Source organism: Stegodyphus dumicola, chromosome 4 (assembly GCF_044657685.1).
Source record: "Stegodyphus dumicola isolate Sdum_Otavi_A_Nest chromosome 4, ASM4465768v1".
Taxonomy (NCBI): Eukaryota; Metazoa; Arthropoda; class Arachnida; order Araneae; family Eresidae; genus Stegodyphus; species Stegodyphus dumicola.
Genome location: NC_140771.1, coordinates 70310365 through 70335937, shown reverse-complemented (window position 1 = coordinate 70335937; position 25573 = coordinate 70310365). Strand labels below are relative to the sequence as shown.

At 32.6% G+C, this 25573-nt stretch overlaps 1 protein-coding gene across 9 annotated transcripts in view; it reads left to right on the top strand.

The window, feature by feature from the left end:
- Positions 1 to 25573, top strand: part of LOC118203504 (dietary and metabolic glutamate transporter-like) — a 205500-nt gene that overhangs the window by 129721 nt on the left and 50206 nt on the right. For 5 of the 9 annotated variants that reach the window (XM_085815060.1, XM_085815065.1, XM_085815057.1 and 2 more), the window contains 3 exons: positions 3479 to 3618; positions 11528 to 11724; positions 24643 to 24888. In XM_085815060.1, coding sequence (XP_085671186.1) covers positions 3483 to 3618; positions 11528 to 11724; positions 24643 to 24888 — 579 coding nt within the window. In that variant the 5' untranslated portion in view covers positions 3479 to 3482. The remainder of the gene's footprint in view (positions 1 to 3478; positions 3619 to 11527; positions 11725 to 24642; positions 24889 to 25573) is intronic. The other 4 variants (XM_085815064.1, XM_085815061.1, XM_085815063.1 and 1 more) reach the window with 1 other exon arrangement.

Below are 25573 nucleotides of genomic sequence, written 5' to 3'. Positions count from 1 at the left end.
GACAATAATGTCTCTCTTGCAATCTTTGGTGTTTCGCTTACATTGGCTGCATTACTGACCCTCCTCTGTTTGCACCGGATGAATTAACTGATCAAAGTGATAAATTTTTATTGTAAATACTAACAACAACACTCTACATTCGAACGACATTTTTGTAATGAAAACTGAAAAGTCATCATTCTGTTATTTCTTCTATAAGACTTCTTTTAAAGAAACAGGTTTTAAAACTGCCAAAGCCTTCAGATGCAAAAAAGAAATTCCACTTCTTTTCAGGAAGAAATACTGGAAAAAACTTATGACAAACATTTGGAAGTATTTAAGAAATGTAAGGGTCTATGATTTTAATCGCAAGCAATGCAATACAAGCTGTTATTCAGAATTTTAGATCAGTCTAAAATTTGAATCGTAAATATAGATCGTCCTTGGATAATTTTCACTTTCTTTCGTATTTTGATTAATGATGTAGTGCCGAAACGTTAAGAATACCATTTTATAATTTTGTAGTACATGTCACAATGTAGTAACGTTATTGATAAAACTTAAAGTACTGACATACTATTTCCTGGACCATCAAAGCTGGATACCTCGAAGAATGAAATTTGACAAAAACCCACCAAAGCTGTGCTAATCGTTATTGTGGAATTCTGAAAGCTGGTTTGGCTTATTTAGTTACGGCAAAGCACTCGAGGGCTATCTGCCTGAGGGATGCTGTCGTGGAGGAATTTCTAAAGAAAGACTCGAATACAATCATACACGGAGATAACCACGAAAATATCCATGCAGCCAGCCTGTTCATCCGGCAAAACCGAGACCAAAATATTAGCGCTCAGCGATTTTACTACTCGGTCGCTGGTGGGCCTAAATTCTGAAGGAGCTGAGACCATTTTATTTAACAAACAATCAGTATTCGACCTGCGTTGTATTTAAGCTTCGAAAAAAGGCTTTCTTCGATTTTTACTTATTTGTTCGGTCCTACGATTTTACTGGAAGCTCTGCTTAGGAAGCTATGAATACAAACTTTCTACGGACAATTTTTTCAACCTGTTTTGTCGGCTATATTCAGCTGACCATGCCATTTTCATTAACCCACCTTATTGTTAATGGCAGGATCCCGTAACTTTGAAAATAATCCACTGTTTGCTGTTTTGTAGAAGGCAAGTCCCAAATTTTAATAATTTTTTTTTTCAAAGTGCACGGGGAAAAATCCAGTTAAATTCAGTTAATCAGGAAAATAACAGCTAATTTTTATTTTTGTTCATAAAAACAAAATGTGACTTACTGATAATTAATCAGTGTTATATGAAGCGAAAGTGAGATGTTATAAATGTGTTGTTGTATCACGCTTATCCATAACTAGTGTTAAGTGGCGCTGCTTTGTGATAGTTACACGGTCGATTGACTAATACGTAACTAGAAATCATAATTTCTTGTGCATAAATTCTTTTCATTATTATAAGACTTGAATTTTCAGCATAGATCTACATAATATAAAGAAAATCTGATGTGGACACTTAATAACTTTCTTATACAGCCTATTAAATTAAACCTACGTTTCGCAGCACTTCATTTAAAGTTATTTCCCCAAATTATTCTAACTAAATTAGGTCTGGTTTGGTTTGGTTTGATTTATTTAATTATAGTACAACATTCAAGGGCTAATTGCCTAAGGGAAGGTAAAGGTAAAGGTAAAAGTATGGGGGACACCAGCGATGTACCATAGGTCAACTGGTAATGCCATACGAACTCTTTAAGAGAAAAAAAAAGGGGGGTTAATTGCAAGTTTTATAAGAATTTGCATAGACTGAAGCTTTTCAAAAGGTCTAAAGTTTGCCTATTATGGTACATCGTGCAATTCCACAGTACGCCCCGCATCCAGTATTTATTAAAAATAATGGTGTAGAGCATAAGTAGATTACAAAATAGTAGAAATACAATTTGAGATTCACAAGATAAATTGAACATCTGATTTGGTGCAACAAAAATAGGAGATAAACATAATTAATAAACAAATAAACATAATGAGATAATTATAATTAGTACTGGCAACACAATGTTAAATGAATTGTTATAATAATGCTAAAGAGGTAGGTGTCCATGGGTTATTTCAGATATATTTGTTTATTGGTGGAGGGTTTTCTAAGGAAACCTGGCTCGAATACACGCTACACACGAGGAAAACTACCGAAATGTCCATGAAGCCAGCTCTTTCGAGGGATTCGAACCTAGGACCTGACTATCAATATTCAGCAACTTTACCGCTCGGCCGCTGGTGGGCCCGAACTTAATTAATCGATCTCTCGAGGCAAGTTGAAAATGGCTTGTCCTACAGGGGTCAAACTTCTTGTGACTCTTGTATGATGCCCAAGCCTTTTACCAACAACAGGCGCAATCTCACCTCTTTCCCAAGTTTAATTTCGTGGCTTTGTTCCTATACCACACAAGCGAGATTAGTGACAACAACAAACACATGTGTGCACAAAATTTGGTGGCTTCTAGGTGCCGCCGTGTTTTCCACATATATGCAGTTTTTTTTTTATTTAATAAAGAAAATTAAGAAGGAAGGGAAAAATGGTAGATTAAAAATACAGATGAAAGATTTATCGTAGAATTCTCCTTTCAAAAATAAAATGTAAAAATATGATTTAAATGACCAGATTTGAATCCCGTTACTGGAAACGCCATTACAAAGGTAAAGAAATAAATCAACTTTTAAAGAATATTTCTTGTATAAGTAGAAAAAGTTCCTCTGGAAAAAAAAAGGAATTGATGAAAATAAAATTAAATCTGTTTTTCTGCTACCTACAATTTCAATACTGAAATTTCTCCCTCAAATGTTTTTTCCAATAAGCACTTAGTTTTGTCAGCCGAATAATTTACAGAATTCCTATACAGCATATTCAGTGTCATGAGTTGAATTGTACTCGTATTTAACAGCAAACAAACTTTACCATTCATTTAGTGTACATATAGCTTTAAACCACCATACATTCCCCCCTTTTTTTCAATACTCAATAGATTTTCCGCAGTCTAAATGATTGAAGTTTGAAAATTTGCTATTGTGGTCAAACCGGACACTGGATTATTTATTTAAAATGCTCACGCTATATAAATCTCTTTTAAAGTTTTTCCAGAAGTCGTTTACTATATATGCAATTATTCGCATTTCCTTTCTTTTTATCGTTTGCAAATTAATACGTTTGTAATGAATGTATAATTTGTTTTTAACTTTAGTGATTTCTCAAAACGTTAAGTATAATTGAGAAAAAATTATGTATTATATATTGTTTTCACAAAGAAAAACTTAAACCAATATTTCTAAAGATATTCGAAGACTAATACTGGAATGTATGAAATGTTACGCAATTATTGCTGGATGACAAGAAACCTCAAGTTTGACTTCACAAACTGTTTTATTAAATACGTGTATTAGATCCTTATTCATCTCAAAAGTGTTACATACGTCTTAATTCCATTGCAGAAAGATGACAAAATTAGAAACAGACGAAGATCCTGATTTGGAGGCATTGCCTGTGGGAAATGATACTCACATCAAAATTCGCACGTCACGACCGCACAATAGAACTACAAACTGTAGATGTTTAAGTATGTATCTCGTCAGTATGTATCAGTATGTATCAATTACTCTTTGTTTTATTTCTAGAACTTACCTCTTTATGATTTTTGATGCCATTTATAAAACGTTCGGGTGAAGTTTGTCGTGGTTTCCTCCCCCCCCGAAAATCATATAGATTATTTAAAATTAAAGCATATATACAGGATTTTATGGTTCAGAAAAACAGCATCAAAGAACGTTTTAAAATTATCGCATACATTACTAGAAGAAAGTAACGAATCTCCTAGTGTGATGGCATATAACTTTGAATGCTTGTCTGCTTGCTTAAAAGATTATTGTCATAGATTTAAAAATTCTCTGTATATACAATAAAGCTTCATAATATAATTTATTGACATAAAGGAACATTTCTCGGCAAGCCTTATAAAATCTTTAGTACTACAGCAATGTCACATAACTTACTTGTTCTACGTGTCCTTTTTTCTGCATCTTTTTCGTGCAGGACGAAAGGCAGGTTTGGGTGGATGTAGGCTAGAGTTGTCCATATTCACCCAACCCTGCATCTCCACTTAAGTAATTTTCTTGAACATATAATTAAATCTCAGATGTTCGCCATTGACGCTGCTCTTGTTTTAAAACCAAGAGAAGTTCACTAATTTCGTCATCTACAAGTACGATCATAGACCTAAGTTTACGCCAATAGCGAAGAAAGGTAATGTTCCGTATATCTTTCCAAGCATGAGACAAATATGGCTTCTTTCAATGTGAATTATTTCCGAAAATCATTGATCTTTCGAAGTTCACATGTCGATGTATAAAAAGAATCGGTAGTTCGTCATAATTTTTTTGATAATTCTTTGGTTCATAAGGCTGTTACGCTTATTCACTCAGTGAACTAAAGGCAAAATGCAATAAAGGCATAAATTAAGGTTTAATTTAGACCTTCAGTATTATATACCTTCAATATAGTCTTCGATACTGCCAGTTTCGAGAGATTTTACTGTGTATGGAAAAATAACATCTTAGGTAATCAAATTATGATTTTAATTTTGTAAACAGTAAAACGCTTTTTTTGTATAGCATGTTTAATATGCAAAGAAAGAACATTTTAATGCATCTGCTAAACGTGAACAGACAAAATTGTTTTAACTGCATATTACTTAACTGCAGTAATTAGGAAGAAATATTCAGTCAGTAATTAATTAGATTAAAAGAAATATGACGTGAAAGAATGTGCACATCTTGAGCAGTTGTAATCAGAATAATGTCTGGTGTTAATATTGGTAAGTTTTGAGCGAGTTTGTTACTTTTTTATATCTCATTTTCATATATTAATTTTTTAATTTTTATTATATCTCTACATATGTTAATATTCATAAATATAGATCGTTAACTGCAAAATCATTATATTACAGCTTTAATAATTCTTGGATGATTAACGTTTCTTTAAGCTGTGGATTACATCATATTTGTTTCATTTTTTTCATGCATTTGTATTTGAAAATATTTTGAAATGATTATTATTCAGAAAATGTTGTTATTAATAAGCACAGGCTAAAAGTCGATTAAGCTAAGACAACTTAATGAACGGTTTTAAGATCGCAAAACGACCTTGAGTTCTGCTTTCCATTTCAAATGAGCTCATTTAAATTTTTCTTATTCGCGGTTTTTTTACATCAGTGGTGACAGAGATAAGAAAATAATATGTTTAAATTATATATAATCATACGGCTTCATTTAAAACAAATGTAAATGCTAAACTGGGATCTGACAAGCATATCCATCAGATCGTCTTGATGATACTTTAAAGAAATACAGTCTATTAAATATGAATTTATTATAGTATTTTTTTGCTATTCTTTGATACATTGAAACACTTATTTCAAAATTAATTTACTTAAAATCTTTACTCATTAAGAGGATTTTTAGTGTAGCCTTTTAGCTAATGCTAGTTACTTCAAAAGAATGGAATAACAAATACTGGCACTAATTGGCCCTTGTAACAATTAACGTAATGTTTCAATGAATGCTAGTGACTGCCAAAGATTGGATTGGAATGGTAATTTTGGCACTGGTTGGTGTACCTTTATTGATTAACAACTTCTGGCAGTATTTACGGCACTCTTAATAATTCCAACCATTAAAAATCAGAGTTTAATTTTTAGAATAAAAGCTTGATCTACATTAAGCATTAATTCGAGTATAATCTCACATACAGCCGGACAATCAACCGGCCTTCAGCACTGCTATGATTTTTACGCAACAAAATATCTAAATCATTAAACATACACGTATATATATATATATATATAGCTTTATATACATGTATGTTTCCGTGGAAGAACAAAATCTGGAGGAAGTCGATATTTACTCATGAATTTCAACATTCACATAGTCGCTTGGCTAAGTATTTTTGTTACGTTTGTAACTCGCGCTTTATTATATGATATGTGTCAAAATATAGGAAAGTTTAAGTAACAAAACATGTAAGTAAACTGTTGAATTCAAAACGAACAGAACGTTCTGAATTAGAAAATAAAATAACGCCAATAATAAACTTACTTAATTACGTGACTGTTGTTATGTAATCATATTTTTGCAACATTTTAAACTGCGCAAGAGTCTCTTGTTTTTACAATGTCCCTCTTCTGTCTTCTCTGCTTTTTGTTTCGACCTCCACCAGAGCAAAAGCATATCATTGCTTATCGACATATATCCTAATCCTAATAGTCTCTGATATACTGGTACAGAATCACATTAGGATTTTAACCAGTTCATTTTGCATATGTCTTAGGCCAATTGCGTATATAAATAAATCAAGGCGCGAACGCACCCACCCGAAGGCGAATATACTGCAGCCGTGGAAGGGGAGTCAAGGTTTTCGTGAAATTAAGTTGCATGAGTTCTTGACTTATACCAGTGACAGTCGAATATATAAAAATATAACCAAATATTCGGTCTTTCACCCACGAATTTGGTATGTGTTGGCATTCACCGGAGAATATCGACATCCTCCAATTTTTTATCTTTTGTGTTAACATACGTAAGTTACCTGAAAAGTAATGAAACGCTGGCATTCTATAGAATACCTGGAGTTTTCAGGCATGAAACGGCATTAAAGTACGAAATATCTGAATTATTATATACTTTACTTAGGCATTGTATATAATACCTAGACATTCTATAGAGTAACAAATGCTATTCAAAGTATGAAAAAATGGTCATGATAACGTTGTTATTTAAAAGACGTTGATTCATTGAAAATACAAATGTTATTTTGAAAAAATTATCAAAGTGCGTCATTAAAAAACTTTTATATAACTTACATAAAGAAAAATGAAAGCTACACGAAACAAAATTTATGCCTTACTTATTAAAGAAAACAAAATTTTCATATAAAAAATAAGAAATTAAAATTAATCTATTTGTTGCAACATGGTATAAGGTCCTAATGATATTTTGCTTGAATGACACCTCTTTACTTTTTTTACACAAAGACATTTTACATTTGGCACTTTGTTTCACACATACGTTTGATGACTCCTTGTCCGCTTCCAGTAGACTAATAATGTAACTGATCTGAGAGGAATTTCTTACAATTCTAAGAAAGCTCTTCGAATGTAAAATGATCTGTGATCACGTATATAATTTTTTTAAAATTCTTTCATAAGTTCCAACTCGGTAGAAACTATCCTCTGTTACATTCATTACAACTATGAATTTACTGCACGAATTACACTGGTTATCATTCATTAAGGAAAAATCGCAAAAATGATGATTACTCAAAAAGTTACACGTAGAATTTAATGAAACTGACCCACAGTATACAACATATAGTAAAGTATAATATAACATGTAAGGAAATTGTCAGGCATTTACAGTGTACATAAATTAGGTGTATAAAATGAACAAATCGGATATGCTGGTTTGGTATAGGAAAATTACCTTCAGTATTGAGTATTATCTCCCTAACAGCAATACAACACATACAGCGATGTGAAATGCTGTCAATTATGCAGTCTATCAGCTCCACAGAAAGTGAGAGCCATTGATCTTGCAAAGCAGTTGAAAGCGTGACAAGGGTCTGAAGAGGAGGCATGAGAGCAGCTCTACATCTTCCTAAAGCAAAGATCATCTGCTCGTTAGGATTCAGGTTTGATGATCACTCCATGCGCTGAATTGTTTGCTACAGAAGATAATCATCAATTATGGGATTCTAGCGTGGATGACTCATCCACTATCCAGGACGCAATGCTAAACTTGAACGGTCTAGCATTGTGTCCTGTAGCAGGAAATCATCACCTATTGCCCTGGCATAAGAGCACATATAAGCATCAAGAAAGTCATCTCTATAGACCGAAACATTCACGGTTCCACGTGGAAAGACATGGAAGTCTATACGTCTACCCAAAGAGATACACCCCAAACACAGACACTGCCTCCTCCGTATGTATGTCTTTCACAGATATTTGATGGATGATAACAAATTCCAGTTTCTCTCCAAATCAAATAACGCCTTCTTTCGCTTTGGAGGATAAACCTGGACTCATCCGTAAAGGCAACAGTCTTCCAATGATTAACTGTTCAGTGGACTGACATAGCCACCTCAAACGTCCGCTTCTGTGATGTGACGTAAACGGCACACACATGGCTGGTCGCCTCGAGTGCAGACCTTCTTCGTGAAGCCTTCTATGCACGATTGACGTTGATGCCAACCTTCCAGTGCTGTAGCAAGGGAGGATACGAGTCGGAGTTGAGGTTCTATTTCTTCGTATGCATAACAACAGATATGGGTCATAAGTGCTCGTCTTAGCTGTTAGCCGTCCTTGGCTGAACCTCTTAGATGTCGAATTTGTTAGAAATTGTTATTGAAGTCTATGAATCGCAAAAAGACTCACAATTCAGCATCTAGCCACTTTTGTTCTGCCTCCGGCCTCCCAATAGCTCTCCATTGCAGTTCTTGGGGGCACATGATGTTTGGAGATCATGTGCCCCCAAGAACTGCAATGGAGAGAGCTATTGGGATTACAAACTGACTATCCCAAATTTCTTATTTCAGTATCATAGCAAAATTTACAGGCTTGCTCTGAAACGTGAAATTTTATGCTCCACGCAGATGACGTATTTCTGACTTCTTATATACTTTATACCCAAAAAACGTGAAAAAAATTAACTAAAATGAAAAGGTTTTCATTAAATTTAAAGAATTTTTAAGAATTTCTTAAATTTTTTAAATTATGATTTTGCATCAATATAGCCTCATTTAATTATGTTAAAATTAAAATTAAAAATAATTGCGTTTGGTTATTTTCTTTTTCAATTCTTTCAGCTATAATTCAGAAATGTGGCTTTGTTAAAAATTTTTTTGGTTCTCCTTGAGCGAGACCAAGGAATTATCAACTGCCGTTTATTATTTGGTAACTATTTTTAATATGTAATGATTATTGTTTTATTTTTATGCTTATTAACTAAGTTTTATATTCCAAATATTTGTTGCAGTTGCTTTTAATTTATCTCTCTTGTTGATGTTAGATAATTTATCGCTCTAGGATGATATGCATTAATTCTGTATATTATATCTCTTTCTTACACGGGGTTACAGCCGAAAACACCGTTCACGAAAACGTCGCGGAGAAAACAAGGCGAAAACGTCGTGCTACAAAACATAGTGAAAGAAAACATCGCAAAAAGAAAACATCGTGGGAGAAAACATCGCAGTTCTAAAACATCGTCGTCGAAGATAAAGCGGTTCAAAAACTTCGCAGTTTAAAAACATCGTCGTCGAAAATATCGTGATAAAAAATAAAGTATCTACAAATCATCGCATGACGATAACATCGCAGACATGCTTTTTTCAGGCTTTAATAACTGTAAATGGATATTCTCATAATGATTTGTGAGCGCAAGATGGAAAGAAGGATAAGTTTTACTTTCATATTTTTTATTAACTAATAAATTTTTGCTGAGAAAATAAGAAGGAAACGTAAGCATAAAAATTTAATGCAACTTTATAGCACTTAATAGAATTTTAAACCGACATAGGTAAGTAACAAAGGCCATTAATAAATCATTTTTATAAAGCTTTTACTGGTAATTTTTCATGAAAAGTATAATCTATAAGTTGCATTTAATTTTCTATGCTTCTTTTTCAGCAAAAATTTATTAGTTAATAAAAAAATGCGAAAGTAAAAATTATCCTTCTTTACATTTTGCGCTGACAAATCATTATGGGAATATCCATTTACAGTTATTAAAACCTGAAAAAAGCATGTCTGCGATGTTATCGTCATGCGATGATTTGTAAATACTTTATTTTTTACCACGATATTTTCAACGGCGATATTTTTAAACTGCGAAGTTTTTGAACCGCTTTATTTTCGACGTCGATGTTTTGTATCACGATGTTTTAGAACTGCGATGTTTTCTCCCACGATGTTTTGTAGCACGACGTTTTTGCCCTGCGTTGTTTTCTCCGCGACGTTTTCGTCCGCGATGCCATCGGCGGACACCCTTACACGGTTTGCTCAAAAATATCTGGCAAAACTTTAAATGTACTTACGTATTAACGTAACCATTTTGGCGCAATTTAGCGATTTTTTACAGATGAAAAGGTAGAAGTTACTTATCGGGTGCAAGATATTGATTTTCGTGCCTTTCTTCAGGAAGATTTCAAAATTATCGGTAATTCTTGTAAGTGGTCAAAAATTATCAGCATATAAAAAGTCAACATACTTTAGCACTTTAAAACAATTTTTATTTTTAAAAAAGGATTACGTGATACATTAAAAAAAAAACTTACATTCTTATTGAAATTTTTCTGTAAGGTTTTTGCGCTGTTCTTCTTCCGAAGTATACAGCGATGTGCTTTCACTTTCAAAAACATCAGACAATTGCGGAGACTCGGCTTCGTGCAAATCTCGGCAATAGCGGCCTAACTATAAAACGGATTTCGTCGTTGTCTCCTTTAGAAAATTTTCAGCAATCTTCTATATTCCTAGAGAAAATTTACCGCAGTTTCATCCATTACTATTCCACAAGCTCATATTTTAAAACTAAGGCAAAAAATATCATCATTTGTTCATCAAAGCTTTGAAACTTGTAATACAACAAAAAAGAATGCCTACGAAAATGGAGGTGTTGCTTGGCCGAGGGATTGCTATGAGCATGGTTTCTGAAAGAATCGTGATGTTCATGGTTGCCAGAGTTTGGCACATTCTGAAAATTTAGCGTTTTCTACTAAGATGGTTACGTTAATACGTAAGTACCATATTAAAGTTGTTAAAAGGACCAAAATAAACATTTTATGTTATAGAATATGTGTTCAGAAATGACTTGTTTAAGCGCTGGTGAAGACAAAAATGTGAAAAAGAGACCGGTCAAAGGAAATTAAACAAACTTTTTAACTAACGCTGTCTTACAGCAGATGCTGAAATGAGTGACCACCAAGACGAATACAGGCTTCACACTATTGGCGTATGGATGTGGTGCATTTTTAAAGATGCCAGGCATATCCCTAATATCTCTATTATCCAACAGCAACAAACAGTCTGACGACAAGATCTTATTCGGAGTCCATAAGATTTCGTACACTGCGTTTTTCAAGTGATCCCACAAGAATAAATCTGAACATGATAAAACTGGAGATCGCGATGGCCAATTAATAGGTCAACTTCCACCTAGCCAGTGGTTTGCATATGTGCCGTCCTGGTAATTCCTGACATGAGTGCTAAAATGAGAGGGAGCACTATCATGGTAGAACCAGACTCTGCTTTAAATTGCCATAACAATTAAAGGTCATCTACCAACCCCTGAACGCGTCATTTCCAGAAACACATAGTACAACAAAAAATGCTTACTTTGGTTCCCTCTACCACTTTTTAAAATTTTTTCAGATATTTTTCGGGTATCATACACGCTAGGAATAATCTTTCTTTTCTTTAAAACTTTTTTCAGATTTTATTCCAAAGAGATTTATATTTTCATTCATTGGCTTCTTGGCTTCTACGCTAGCAATTTCTCTCAATACCAATCTCAGTCTGGCTATTGTATCTATGGTGGACAGAAGCAATGAGTCTATCATTCATGTCAAGTCATCTAACGAATGTCTTTCACAGGAAATTGAAACATTGCAACTTAAATCGGAAGTAAAAGTAAGATTTTGTATTTTTAAAAACTTTTATGTTCTCTTGAGCAAATAATTTATAAATAATTCATTTAGGCCAGTGACCTCAAACTGAGGCCAGCGAGCCGCATGTGCCCCCCCCGAAGACATTCATATTACGTATTTGTTGCAAATGTGGTGTTTTGAAGATTTGAGTTATTTGAAGTTAGAGTTTATATGATTTTCATTTCCATTAAAAACAAACGTTAATAATCCACCAGAAAATCTCTCTATAAATATAATGAATTAATTTACTTATTCAAAGATTTGAAGGAACAGATTTCATTAATGTTTATTCGTGTTTGTCAAAAAATAAATAAGCTCATTTACGAATTTTTTGTACTAAGAATAATCATTTTATTTCGATGTACACTGCGGGAGAAGAAAAAGGGACAGCTCTATATGTACTGTTCTACTGCGCCGATTGACGAAATTCAACTTGCGTTTTGCATATCTCGAAAGTACGACTTAGGATACTCATTAGATTTATATGCAGAATTGTTCTAATACAGAAATTTTGATACAAAATCGGACTTTTTCTGAAATAACATGTCAATTTTTTCTATATTTCGATTCTATGATCCTGATTATGCCAAAATGCCATGTTTTGTAAATTCGCAGGAATAGGTTTGTAGCTCTCAAAATTTTAATTCCTCAATGTTAATTAATTTAATTTAATATATATCTTTTAATATTTCTTTCTTTATTAAACTTACTTGATTTCTTCTTCCAGAATTCGAAATTTAGGCTTAATCCAAATAAAATTCACCCATTTTTTACTTTCTTGTACGAAGTAAAAAGGAAGTATTGTAATCGCGAAAAGTTTCAGGCAGCATATTTCAACGAAAATATCCATTTTGACCGCTATCGAATGCAATTTAACGATGTTTTTGCGTCATATCTGTACGTAAGGACAGAATAAAATACTGTTTCCTTCAAAAAAATTATAAAACTGCTTTAAAATTAATTCTGAAGAGAATTTTTAGTGGCGTCTGTACGAACGTATGTACGTACGTGCGTACGTACGTATCTCGCATAACTCAAAAACGAGTAGCCTCAGAACGTTGAAATTTTGTATATAGGACTGCTATAACATGTAGATGTGCACCTCGTATTTTGGTTGCAATCGGCAGCACCAAACGTATATAAATATATTTATATATATATATCCACTCTATTACCCGGCTCAGTGATCTCAGTTTCTTTACTCTTATATGTTTGTAAATTGAAAGTTTTTGCTTTAAAAATGATTGAATTATGTTGTTTTTATCTTCCGGTTAAAGATTTTATGCCTTTAGTAAATCTGTGTGCAATATTTTTAGAATTATCAGCAATTATAAAGTTGTTTAATTGCCGCTAAGACTGTTTTTAATGGCGGCCATTGATGTTTACATTTGAAACAGGAGACTAGTGGATTTGTTGCCAATCTAGAGAAACTTAGCTTCGCAACAACAAAGATAACGCATTCATTTATTATTGCCAATTAAATCATGCTTAATTCTTTCTGGAATTTTTTCGAGGAAATAAGCGTTTCAGATTTACTTCGTAATTTTTAATATAGATATTTTGAGTTTTTATGTATTTTTGCCTTCTCGCGAAGTGAGAAGTGAATTAATTAAATGAGAAATACTCAATCGTCTGTGAAAAACTGTTTTTGTTTTGTTTGCTTAATTTCTTTTATACATAGTTCTAGCTTTATTATAGTATTTGAATAGAACATGTGTGCAACTATTAGATAATTCTTTAAATGATATACATTTGGAGCATTCTGAGTTACTATAATATGAATGAAATATAATACTAAGTAAACCTAGCGTCAGAGTGTCGCTATGGTAAACGAAGTGAATTTTAAAGAACGCATTTATTCTATTGTGGTTTATGCGCTGTCGGCGAAGTAGGTTTAATTCAATCTAATAAGTTTAAATAAAATGCAAGAAAAAATGCGTATAATTTAATATTCCGTACAAGGAAGTCATGTGGTGTACACATCAGATTTTTATTATTTAATTAAAAAAAATTTTAAATTTTTAAATAATTTTTATAAATTTTCGAAAACAATTTTGAATTATAACCTATAAAAGTTTAAAATCATCTTAAAGATGTATTTCTAAGCATACCTGCAACATATTAAAGTTTTTTTTATTCAAATTTTCCTAGGATATACGTGAATTTACATATTGGGTCATTTTGAAATTTGGTATATTTTTTATAAGCGATAATAACGTCAAATGTGGTTTACGCACTTTGTTAAAAATATTTGAAAGTATGAATGATGTCTTTTTTTCCGCCCGTCTACAATGAAAAAAAGAAGGAAAGGAAAATAGGTTGTTATAAATTAAGAAGTTCGGCAAGTGAATTATTTTTGGCGTAAACTGAAAAAAAGGGGGCTAAGATAAATTTTTGAAATTCTCCACAGATTTCGCACCTCATTTTACAAAATTTAATATTTAGGCATAATATGAGTTGTAGGATTCGAAATATGGAAAAAAATTGGCATGCAATTTCAGAAAAAGTCCGATTTTGTGTCAAAATACCTGTGTTAGGATAATACTATATATAAATCTAATATATATCCTAAGTCGCGCTTTTCAGAAATGGAAAACTCAGTTTGAATTTCTTCAATCGGCCCAGTAGAATGGGATATATAGAAATGTCTTTTTTTTTTTTTTTTTTTTTTTGCACAGTGTACATTTATACGTGAACAGTTTTTTCTGACAGTTGAAAACTGATAAGAAAAGAACCCGATTGACCGATTAGTATCTACAATCCACGATGAAGGTAATTTCCAATAATTTTTCTCCAAGTCTAAAAACGTTTACAGAATCTAAAAGTCAGTCAGTGTAGAATGCGAAAAAAAATGAGTTTATAGTTATTCACATACGAGCAAATGTACTTTTATTTATGCGCTGCAGAAAAATTTAATAACTAAGAGAGAGCACTGTATTGTCAAGATTTGTCCCACTTGAAAAAGTCTCTGAAATATGAGGTTTTCATAATTTGCTTATTTTTAGTTTAAATTAAAGTAATATATTGTTGCGCGTTTTTTTCTTTTTCTGACACCAGTTGTTACGTTATTTTCTTCCTTCACATTCGTACGGAGTTTGTAGATTTGGAGTGAATAACGACGACATTTGATGAAGTATCGAAACACACTTTTTTTACCAATATTAATCAGATAGCTCCAAAATCACTTTTACAGTCGTCGAACTGTTATAAACACGCTGACACGTTCAGCGACACAGCCTTCACACTGTCAGGCAATAACGTTGGCGACAGCTTCATTGCAAAGCACCCGAGTACAGCTCCAAACTCTGCTTTGTCGTTCTCGGAACTCCACGTACTCTCGAGACTCTCCACGCGATGCGCTCGACGATACCCAGGAGTATAACTCTCGACTCAGCACAGTCTAAGACAAAACTCGACGATGCACTAAAAGACTCTCTCGATGCACTCGACGACCAACTCGGCGCTAGACTTCGAGACACTCGCTCAATGACTGACTATTAGCTCGCTAGACGAGGCACATACACTCGATACTGCGGACCAGCAGGGTTTATATAGCTTTCGTCTTGTGTTCGGGAGAACATTCTGAGCTAAATTGGTAAGAATTCGTTCCAGAAGGTTCTCCATCCGTCTATGGCATGTCGCCAATTATGTCTCCAAACGGGCGCTTTCCCGCCAAATGTGGCAACTATTTACATATTTACAGTTACCAACATGCGTTGTGGTGTATTGTGCGGGGTCTTTTTACCACTTTTTCACTTGTAGGATCGTAGTCACACAAACTTCGGAGGGAGTCATATTATAAGTCTATGTCTATATCTATGCTAAGCTAGACAATGTTTCTACATATTTGATTTAGCTGATTTAATTCTCTAAGCTGTTGTGGTTATTGATTTCATGAGATAAAGGGTTTTTTGATCTTTAAAAATGTGAATGATTTCTGCTAAATTTTCTTGCGGGTTTTTCTGCTTAACTTTGTCACAGTAAAGGTTTTTAGGCATTTCTTGATTAGTTTGGCCTGAAGCTTGAATGAATTCGGAGAAGTTATCTTTAGTGAGAATTTCTTGCGGTTTTTCTATCTTTTCTAAATGATTGAATCCTTTTCTATATACCTTACAACCGCGATAAGAAGAAACGTGATTTTCGTGACAGTAAATGCAAGTTCGTTTTTCATCTGTTTTTAATTTAACAGATTCATCATCTGGTTTTAATTATTTCAGAAGTTATAATAGACGACATCTTGTATCTCAGCATGCCAACTTAAAGGTAAATCTGAAGAATATTTTAAGAGGAAATCATCGGAATTCATATTAGTAAACAAGTAATGAATAATTTTGCTACTTAAAGTAAAAAAGCTTTGGAAACTAGTTACCTAATAAGCCTGAGAATTACCAAGATTCGCAGGCTCACACTACCGGAGAAAACCTTATATTACCAGCAGATGAAGATATCATTTTAACATATTCAAAGAAAAAAGCGGCTAATGAACTTAATAATTTCCTGTTATCAAATGATACAGTAAGTCAACGAATTCATGAAATGATAAATTCCATAAAAGGCACACTTATTCAAACAATAAAATACAGTGAGTATTTCGCATTACAATTGGATGAAAGTGCTGACATAACGAACTTTGTGCAATTATTAGTTTACATATGTTTTGAAGATGATAAACGAATTATTGCTAAAGAGTATTTATTTTGTAAATCTCTTCATGGTGGAGCAACTGCAAATGAAATTTTTAAAGTAATTGAGAATTTTATGTCTGAGAATGATATTTCTTGGAACACGTGCATTGCCATATGCAGTTAGAGCTCGGGCTTTAAAAGGAAAACATTCCGGTGGTATTTCTCAGAAAAAGAAAGTCGCATCTGAAACTAAATTTACTCATTGCTCCATCCATCATGAAGCTTTAGCAGCCAAAACAACACCAGAAAACCTGAAAATCGTTTTGAATCAAGCTATGAAAATTATTAATTATATTAAACTAATTAAAAGCCAAGCTTTAAATTCAAGACTATTTATGATTTTATGGCAAGAGATGGGCTGTGAACATGAAACGCTTTTGTTATATTTCGAAGTAAGCTGGTTATCAAGGGGCAAAGTTTTAAATTGTCTTTTTGAACGTCGATGGGAAATTCAAATTTTCCTCTGTGGTTCAAAATTTCAGTTGCAAAATTTTTATTTAGTGAATTATGGTTGGCGCGTTTCGCTTATTCAGCTGATATTTTTGGAAAGTTAAATGAATTAAATTTGGGATTACAAGGATAAAGTGTTAATTTTTTGTACCATTAAGAGATAAAGTAAATGCTATGATAAAGGGACTCGAGCTAATAATAAAAGGACTGGATAATAATATTTAAAGCTTTTTTCCACTTTTAGAAAGTAAAAGAAGAATTAGCACCCTACATTAAAAATAATTTTTTTCATGGATAAATAATTGCAACATATATTTTTCTGAGGATTATGAAAAAGAAAGTAGGATTAGAAATCCATTTTGTCCGTGAAATTTTATCGCGTGATTGCCCGTGAAATTTTATCGCGTGAAGAAAAAGAACAATTAATAGAAATTTCTCGTGATAGAACTCTTACTGAAGATTAAAAAAAAAACGCTTGTGAACTTTTGGCTGAACCGGAAAAAAAAAAAAAAAAAAAAAAAAAAAAAAAAAAGAATTTAAAGGCATTTCAAATAAAGCTATTACATTTCTATTGCCTTTTTGCGCAACCTATTTGTGTGAGCAAGGATTTTCTTCCGTGTTATATTTGAAAAATAAATACAAAACAATATTAAAAGTGGATCCAAATTCACTGCTAAAATTAAGTGAAATAAGACCTGACGTAAATAAATTGATCTCTCTTAAACAGGCCCAAATTTCGCACAAACTTTTAGAATTAGAGTATTAAAATTAAATTTTGGTATTTAATAGAATAACCAATTTTTAATCTAATATTTTTATGTGTGTATATTACAGATAGCCAATAGGCTGTGCAAATGTCAATATATATTACTTTTAATATTTTATTGAGAAACTGAAAAATAATCATTGTAAAATGTAGTGGTGGTATAAAAGGTTTTCTAATTTTATATGGTACGCGTTAGTCAAAAGTTTAATCAAGTTGCTCATATTGGTTTAGATTATAACTTATGTTGATTTTTATAACATTAATATCGGTTAATTAGATAGTTCTAAGCACTAGCCCCCCAAGCCTACCTAGCAGGCGAAACCTGCCATATGGCTATGAGGAGGCAGACCAAGCCACAAAGCATAACAAAAAAATGCTTTGACTAATGTTCAAAATTAAAGGACAATTGTAACAAATGTAGCCATTACGAAGATTTACTTAATTGGCAATACTTGCTCATTGACAATTTCCTTTTCATAAAACTTCGGTAAAGCAACTTAAGTAATCTTTGATATAATATCTTCAAATAAATTTCTTGCATATATCCCTGTCTCATATGAATGAGAAACTTTATAAAACTGAATTTAATTAATTTTAATTTCACTAAATTGAAATGCAGATTGACCCTTGTGCGCCCTGTCATACAGAAGACAATGGCTGTTAAATCTAAAATTTAAAGACTGATTTGCAGAATATCCTGGAGATCACAACAAATATGTTTATGTAAAATTTATAAATACACTTCAAACCTAAAATATTAAGATTAGGAAAAGCACATGAATATTCAAAAGCATTGAAATTCTCTTAAGTATTTGCTCCAAAAACAAGCATAATTTCAAGAAAGTTTTATTGAGAAAAATGGAGCAAAAGAAGTTCGAGGAAAGTTATGCTTTTAATTACTGCGTATGTCTTATTTCTCAATATCGATCATCTTGCAATGATGAGTTAAGAAATGTCCAATAATAGTAAATCCGTTCAAAGTCAAAAATTACAAATTGCATCTGTAAAAAATCGTTCTTGCTTCTAAATTCGAGCAAATTTCGAAGACAAATTAAAGGAAGTCTTAAGAATTTAATCTTATAGTTTAACTATGAACAATGTTTCAGTGCTTAAATTATTGACATTGTACGTGAGATACTCTTCTCAGTTTGAAAAAATAATATAATTGTTAATTAAAACAAATTAGAACCTGGAACAACAAACAGTGTTTCTGATACTACCAAAGTGTCGTTTGTTACCAAAATGGCTTAATATAAACAAAGTTATAAGGTTATTACATTTATTTTTCACTAACCAATTATTTATGTTTTGGAACTTTACTGTTACTTCTCGTTTATGTTTCCCTACGAGAAAGGAGATAATACAAGGAAAGCTTCAGGAGTTTAATTCAGAGCTTGTTCTGTCTCTCGAGGCCACGTTACTAGCTTTTTGTTATCTCAAGTAAGATTTCATTCTTCGGCTTTGAATTATAGGACCTACATTTAAATACTTTCGCCGTTTAAATTTGTCAGCCAATTTCATGTTAAATTGAATTGGCAATTGTGTGTAGTCTTTGATCACTGGTTTAATTTTAAATTTGAACTTCTTTTTAATTTCAATTGTATGGCCACAAGAAATTGGTTACATTGTAACTACTATCATTTACTTTTTTCGAGCTCCTATTTAATGAAAAGGTTTGTTTTAAAAACCTTCTTAAGACTTGTAGCTCTGTCCAGAGACGGCGATAATTCGTTTAACTTCTGTTAGAAGATTGATACTATTTTATGCTACCAAAGCAATTTTAAACTTTATAAAGTAGTTGAGTAGGAACTGATAAGTCTTCAATTAAAACAGGTGCTCATAATGAAGCTATGTACAATATTAAGAATAATGTTTAAAAATAAATAAATAAATAAATAACTTTTAAATAATTACTAATAAAATTTTAAAACAATATCTCACGTTTTCAACCGATAAAGTGTGTATGTCGCTCCTTACAAATTATCCTTTTGGAGAGCAACACCTAATCCTAATATTTCGAATGTTTAGACTAAGAGATATGTTGCCAGTTTACATATTTTGCAGTGTGTCAGACCAAATATAGGCAAGATATAAATACCATTTTGTGTGTACAGAAAGTGTACTTTTTATCTAAATTACAGGACATTTATTAGTGATATTTTTATTGCTATGTATTACTTTTAGTACATTCGTATTAAATAGTTAAACGATAAAAATTACACATTTTATACAATTTAAGATGAAATTTCTTTGAATGAAATTTAAATCAATATTTAAAATTGGACTTTTATCATTCTATTTTTTAACGCTTTCGGTTAAAACATCTTTTAAAGTTAATGTTTAAAATTTGGTGATTTTCCACAATTCCTTTTTTTTGTTTGTTTGTTTTTAATTTGAGAAGAAATTAAAAATGTCTGCCACCCTATCTGGATTCCATTTTATGCATGGGAATAGTTAATAATTTTGTTGGCCAAGGTCTTTCGAAGTTAACTGCAATACCTGAAGATCGCTATTTGTCATTCCTGGCACGGAGAAACTATTACATAACCGCTAAACAGTTGGCTTGAGACGTCTCACCAGGCATTGATATTCGAATAAACAAGCCTACTGCATAGTGAAGGCCAGTGGGTAATTAGGATTCCCCAGTGCTCGTTTGAAGCTCATCTTCTGTGCCCCATCGATTTCCATTGCTCCAAAATGTGAAAAGCAAAAATATTAAGGGAATAAATTGTAATTTTTTGTTTTGTAAAAGCTGGTTTAGTTGTAGTACAAGCAATGTAGCTCGTCGTTGTAAGTTGCAGTAAAAGCAGTGCACATTTCAGCTGTACGTTGCAGTACAAGTAATAGAGATTGTACTGCAACTAACAGGTGACGGAGACACAACAGAATTTATTTGCCTAACAAACTGTGATACAGACAAGTAGAAAAAAAATTCATGCAAGTTAAAATTTAAGAATCTGGGACCTTGGTTGAGGACATTAGGTGGTCGCAAAACGACTTTATTTTCTGTATAAATTGTTTATGACATATTTACTTCACTCGAGTATGTATTAGTGAATACGTGATAAATTGGTTGCATGAATTATAGAGTGAAAGGCAAGTGCGTACGCAGCCTTACAAAGAAGAATCATACTGATAATACATCCTTATTCCTTCAATTTGTACATATGAATTATTTAATAATTTATCAAAAAAGAAAGGTAAATAAACAAATATGAGTTCACCTTATAAATAATGTATTTTCTGACCTTAAAATGTACACTTCTATCAAAATTTTATAAAAACGTTGGTTGGTTAAATGTGTAATTTGTGCTTAAAGATACACTGTGCGATTGTATATTTCCACCATTTTTCGCCTTACCGTTTTTATCATGTGATTTAGAAACTTCTAGTTTATGTTGGTCATGTACAAGATATGGAGAGATATAAAGTACACTGTGTAAAGAAAAAGGAATAATATTCACAAACAGTAACTGTAACTTACAGAATTTGACTTGCTTTGGTAGCATAAACTTGAATCAAACTCACGTTCAGCAAATTATCGCAGTATTTGAAATGAACTACACAGACTATAAAATGTTAAAATAAACCGTTTTATTTAAAAAAATTTAGAACATAAACGCACTTCTTGTGCTTACTAGATCAGCCATCAAATTGAGATGTAACTAAAATAACAATGAAATTCAAATTCAAAAACTTAATCTAGTAGTCAATGATTACACAATTTATATAAGGTATTTCTTCCACCTTCTTAGCATGCCTTCGTGGTGTAACTGAAAGCATACTCGATGCATATTCGGGGGGGGGGCAAGGTTCGAGTCCCGGCGAGGGCATTGCTCATTTCTTCAGTTTCCTGACATTGAAAAATTCAAAGTTACTCTTCAGTGGCGCCCGAACTAAAAAAGGTGGTGGATGATGATTCTCCACTCCCAGGATTTGGTGATTGGGTTCTCTAATCCTCAGCCGCCCTTTAAAAGGGGGAGTATATCAAGTATTTCTCCCGCCTTCTTAGCATGTCTTCGTGGTGTAATAGCCAGCACACTCAACGCGTATTCAAGAGGTCCGAGGTTCGAGTCCCGACGATTGCATTGCTCATTTCTGATGTTTCCTGCTTCCAAATAACCTAATGTCTCTACAAATTTAATTTAAATCAAAGTTGAGTCAGATCTGGTAGCTTTAACGCAAAGGCGATTAATTGCAATCTTATCAGACTTGGTAAAACTGAGTAACGGGGCCTTGAGAGGCAGAAGCACGCTCTGTCTTACAATCCCCAAGCCTCAGCTTAAATACTTTCTAACTCATTTACCTTTTTGGTGAGGAAATGAAAAAGAAGTTTTACTAAAAACTGAAATTATATAAATAACTGATTATTTAAATAATAATTCTGACAGTGTTTCACACCAGAATTTAAGCAATCGCAACGAAGGTCTTTAACGGCCTTGCTACGATTCTAAATTTTAAATTAACGATAAGCCAACTTTTAAATACACGAGTTTCAATTCTAGAACTAAATTTAAATATTTTCAGATGATACACTTCACTGGACAATAAACTGAAGATATTACTGTATTAAAATCGCGTCTCCTTTTCTTTCGGGCATCTGGAAGGAAAAATATTTTAGAGAACATATTCTTAAATATCTCATATGTTTCATTTCTCACTTCACCAAATTCTTGTAATTCAAATCTGCAATATACTTGCAGTTCTCTGCTATTTATTCTTTATACATGCTCTGCAGCATTTCGTTGTGTAATTGTATGTTTCGTCTGTAATTGAACACAGCATTTAACACTAACATCAGATCGAAATCCTACAAGCTTACTAGCTTTGGCATACAGCATAAAGTAATCTTTGAGCGTCTATTCACATGCTTTTTATTCCGTTAAATTGTCCCCTAAACCCTGCCCTTTAGAGGTAGTGTACACCTCGAAATTTTCACTTTTTGATTTTTAATTTTTTTCCCCTTTTAATATCTTTGTGTCTGTTCAGGTTCAGGTTCATGTTGAAGTGCAGCAGAAACCTATTTTTTAACCATTAGCATTATGGGTATTGTCCAACTGCATTATCTATCTTCATTTCAACATTATTTTTGAAGAAGTTTCGTTTACATACAGTTACAACATATTTGTGACAAATGGTGCAATTCGTACTTATGTTATAAAACATAATGGTAAATACATAACAATACTTTTATATACTACATATGTAGTAACATGATTACATACATATATGCAGAGAGCATATACCGAGTACACACGGAAAGCAATTGTATGTGAAGAAAATTTCAACCTTTCTTTTGTTTTATTGGATGCAAATAAGTGTTGTATGGTCCTCTCGTCTTTTTGTCAATTCTAGTCTCTACTTTCATTCATTTTGTCGTTCATTTTGTCAAGTAGGTCGTTTTGTCATTTCTAATTTAAATTTGTGAAAATTCGAGTGTGTTTATTATTATGCTTATCTGATATTGCACAATTCTTCTTCTCTACTAGCGAGTAGTATGACTGATAGCGCTATATTTCTTTTTAGTTGTTTTGTTTTAATGCTATTTGCAGGCATTGACATATATATATATATATATGTCAATATATATATATATATATATATATATATATATATATATTGGTCTCTGGGAGTGTTAAGTGTTAGTTTACTGTTCATGGGCATTTGACGATGTTGTGGTTAGGGTTTTCTCTACATATGCGTTGCTCGGACAGAGCTATGTTTCGTTCTTAAAAATAAGTGGGGAAGGAGCCATGTCCTGTCATAAACCAATTAATTAGGTAGTTCGTATTGGTTCTGTCTGTATTGACGTCAGGCTTAAGCTGGGAAGAGACCTCTTCCCTTATCCCTATTTTTTCACTCTTCTTCCCGTAGGCATTTAAGTTGATATTTTAGCTGGGAGCTTCTATGTCAGTAATATCTGTACGCTGTTTTTTCTGTTTCTCTAACTGTTCAATAATTAAGATGAAGCTGTACGTAACCAAACCAAATGGCCCCAAATTATCATAAATAAAAAAAAGTAATCTTGATGTATTAAAATTTAAATCTTCTCATTTTCGTTTTTGCAAAATTATATATTGATTCCTAGAAGTCCATTTTCTCAATCAATAGTTATAAAAATGTCTGTTCAGTTCAGTTATGCATGTTCTTAAATTTGACAATCATTTATCGTACCAAATTTTATAACACTGAAATACCGCCAAACTCATGAAGTTTCTTTCGTGTAATTCATAAATGCTCACTACATTAACTTTTGTGATACCCCAGACAGCAGTATGTAAGCCCATTTCGTTCCACACGCGTGCCTCAACCACAGGAAACAGCATAGCATCGCTTGAGATTTGTGAAATATGTTAAACAATTCAACGAATTTACCTATATTTAAGTATTATAAAGTTTGGCATTGGCTGCATAGATTGTGATACGAATTTTTAAAATGTTTCACTAAATTGTAAATAAATCTATGCGAAAAATCTTACTTGTATTAACGGTAAGTCAACCTGATTCACTATTTCAAAATTAATCTTTGAACTCTGGGGAGCGTATTGAAATCAACTGCAATGATAGGTATCTTATGAACCCAGCGTTCGAAAAGAATTCACAGGGGAAAATTAAAGCAAAAAGAGCCTGCTTAAGGCAGGCCATTGGATCGTAGAGGAGCAAATTTTTGAAAAACTTGGTACCTACACCAACATGATATAAAAACGAGTTCTACAACCAGCAGTCAGTATTTAGTCAGTTGAGTGATTTCAGAAAGACTGTGGTTCAAAAATGGTTAGTTGAATTGCGTTTTAGTTTGCTTTGGAAGTCATATCGGTAATCTATGATATTTTTCTTGGGTTAAGGAGAATTTCTCAATATCTGAGGTAGTTACTTTGATGCATGTAATTATTAATTACAATAAATTATCAAATTCTTCCTCCTCATTGGAGTATCATATGAAAAGATCTGGATGATTTCATAGAGCATAATAATACCATTTTCCCTTCATTTTTTTTAGGAAACAGAAAGGCGAGGAGAATTTCATTGGAGTCCAGAAATCGAAGGACTAGCCTTAGGAGCTGTTTACTATGGCCAGTTGGTAGGTTTCATGCCTGGCGGCCGTATGGCTGAATTATATGGTGGGAAACGGACTCTCCTCATATTTCTTGCCTTGGCATCTGCATGTACAATCCTAATACCCTTGGCTGCAAAACTATCAGTATTTGCTTTCGTTGCATGTAGGTTTCTTATTGGAGTTGGAACAGTAAGTTAAATCTTTGTTTTATTTTCAGAGTATATTTTTGATTAGTCACATTACGAAAGCAGTTTTTTACTTTTTTGTACGAAGTAAAGGAAATACTGTAATCGCGAAAAATTTCGGGTATCGTACTTTAACAGAAATATCCCTTTTGACCGTTCCCGAAGACATTCGGACGATTTTCTTTGTGTGACGTGTGTACGTACGGATAGAACTTTTTTTTTTCAAAACGGATTGTAAAATTGATTTAAAGTGGATTCAAAAGGGATTTTTTTCGTACGTACGTATGTATGTATTTATGCATGTATTTTGCATAACTCAAAAACAATTAATTGAAATTTTGTATATGAAACTGTTATAACACATCTAGTTGTGCACCTTCTCTTTTTACTTTCACCTCCCTACTCGGTTTAAAAGTCCTTGCCCGGTCTTTATTTTCTCAGTCTTTGGTCGCATAAAAGTGTTTTAACCATAAAATTCCAACCATAAAAGTGTTTTAAGTGACGAAAATATTCATATTTTGGTAATGTGAAGTTAAAAAAATAATTTTCTACAAATAATGAAGTCTAACTTTTAATGTGGTCTCCTGATTCTTATATTTATATCTGGGAAAGTTTCATATTCGTTATGAAAAAGTAAAAACAAATAAAAGAAATTTGATTGTCTTGCGGCGAAAATTGGCCATGATATT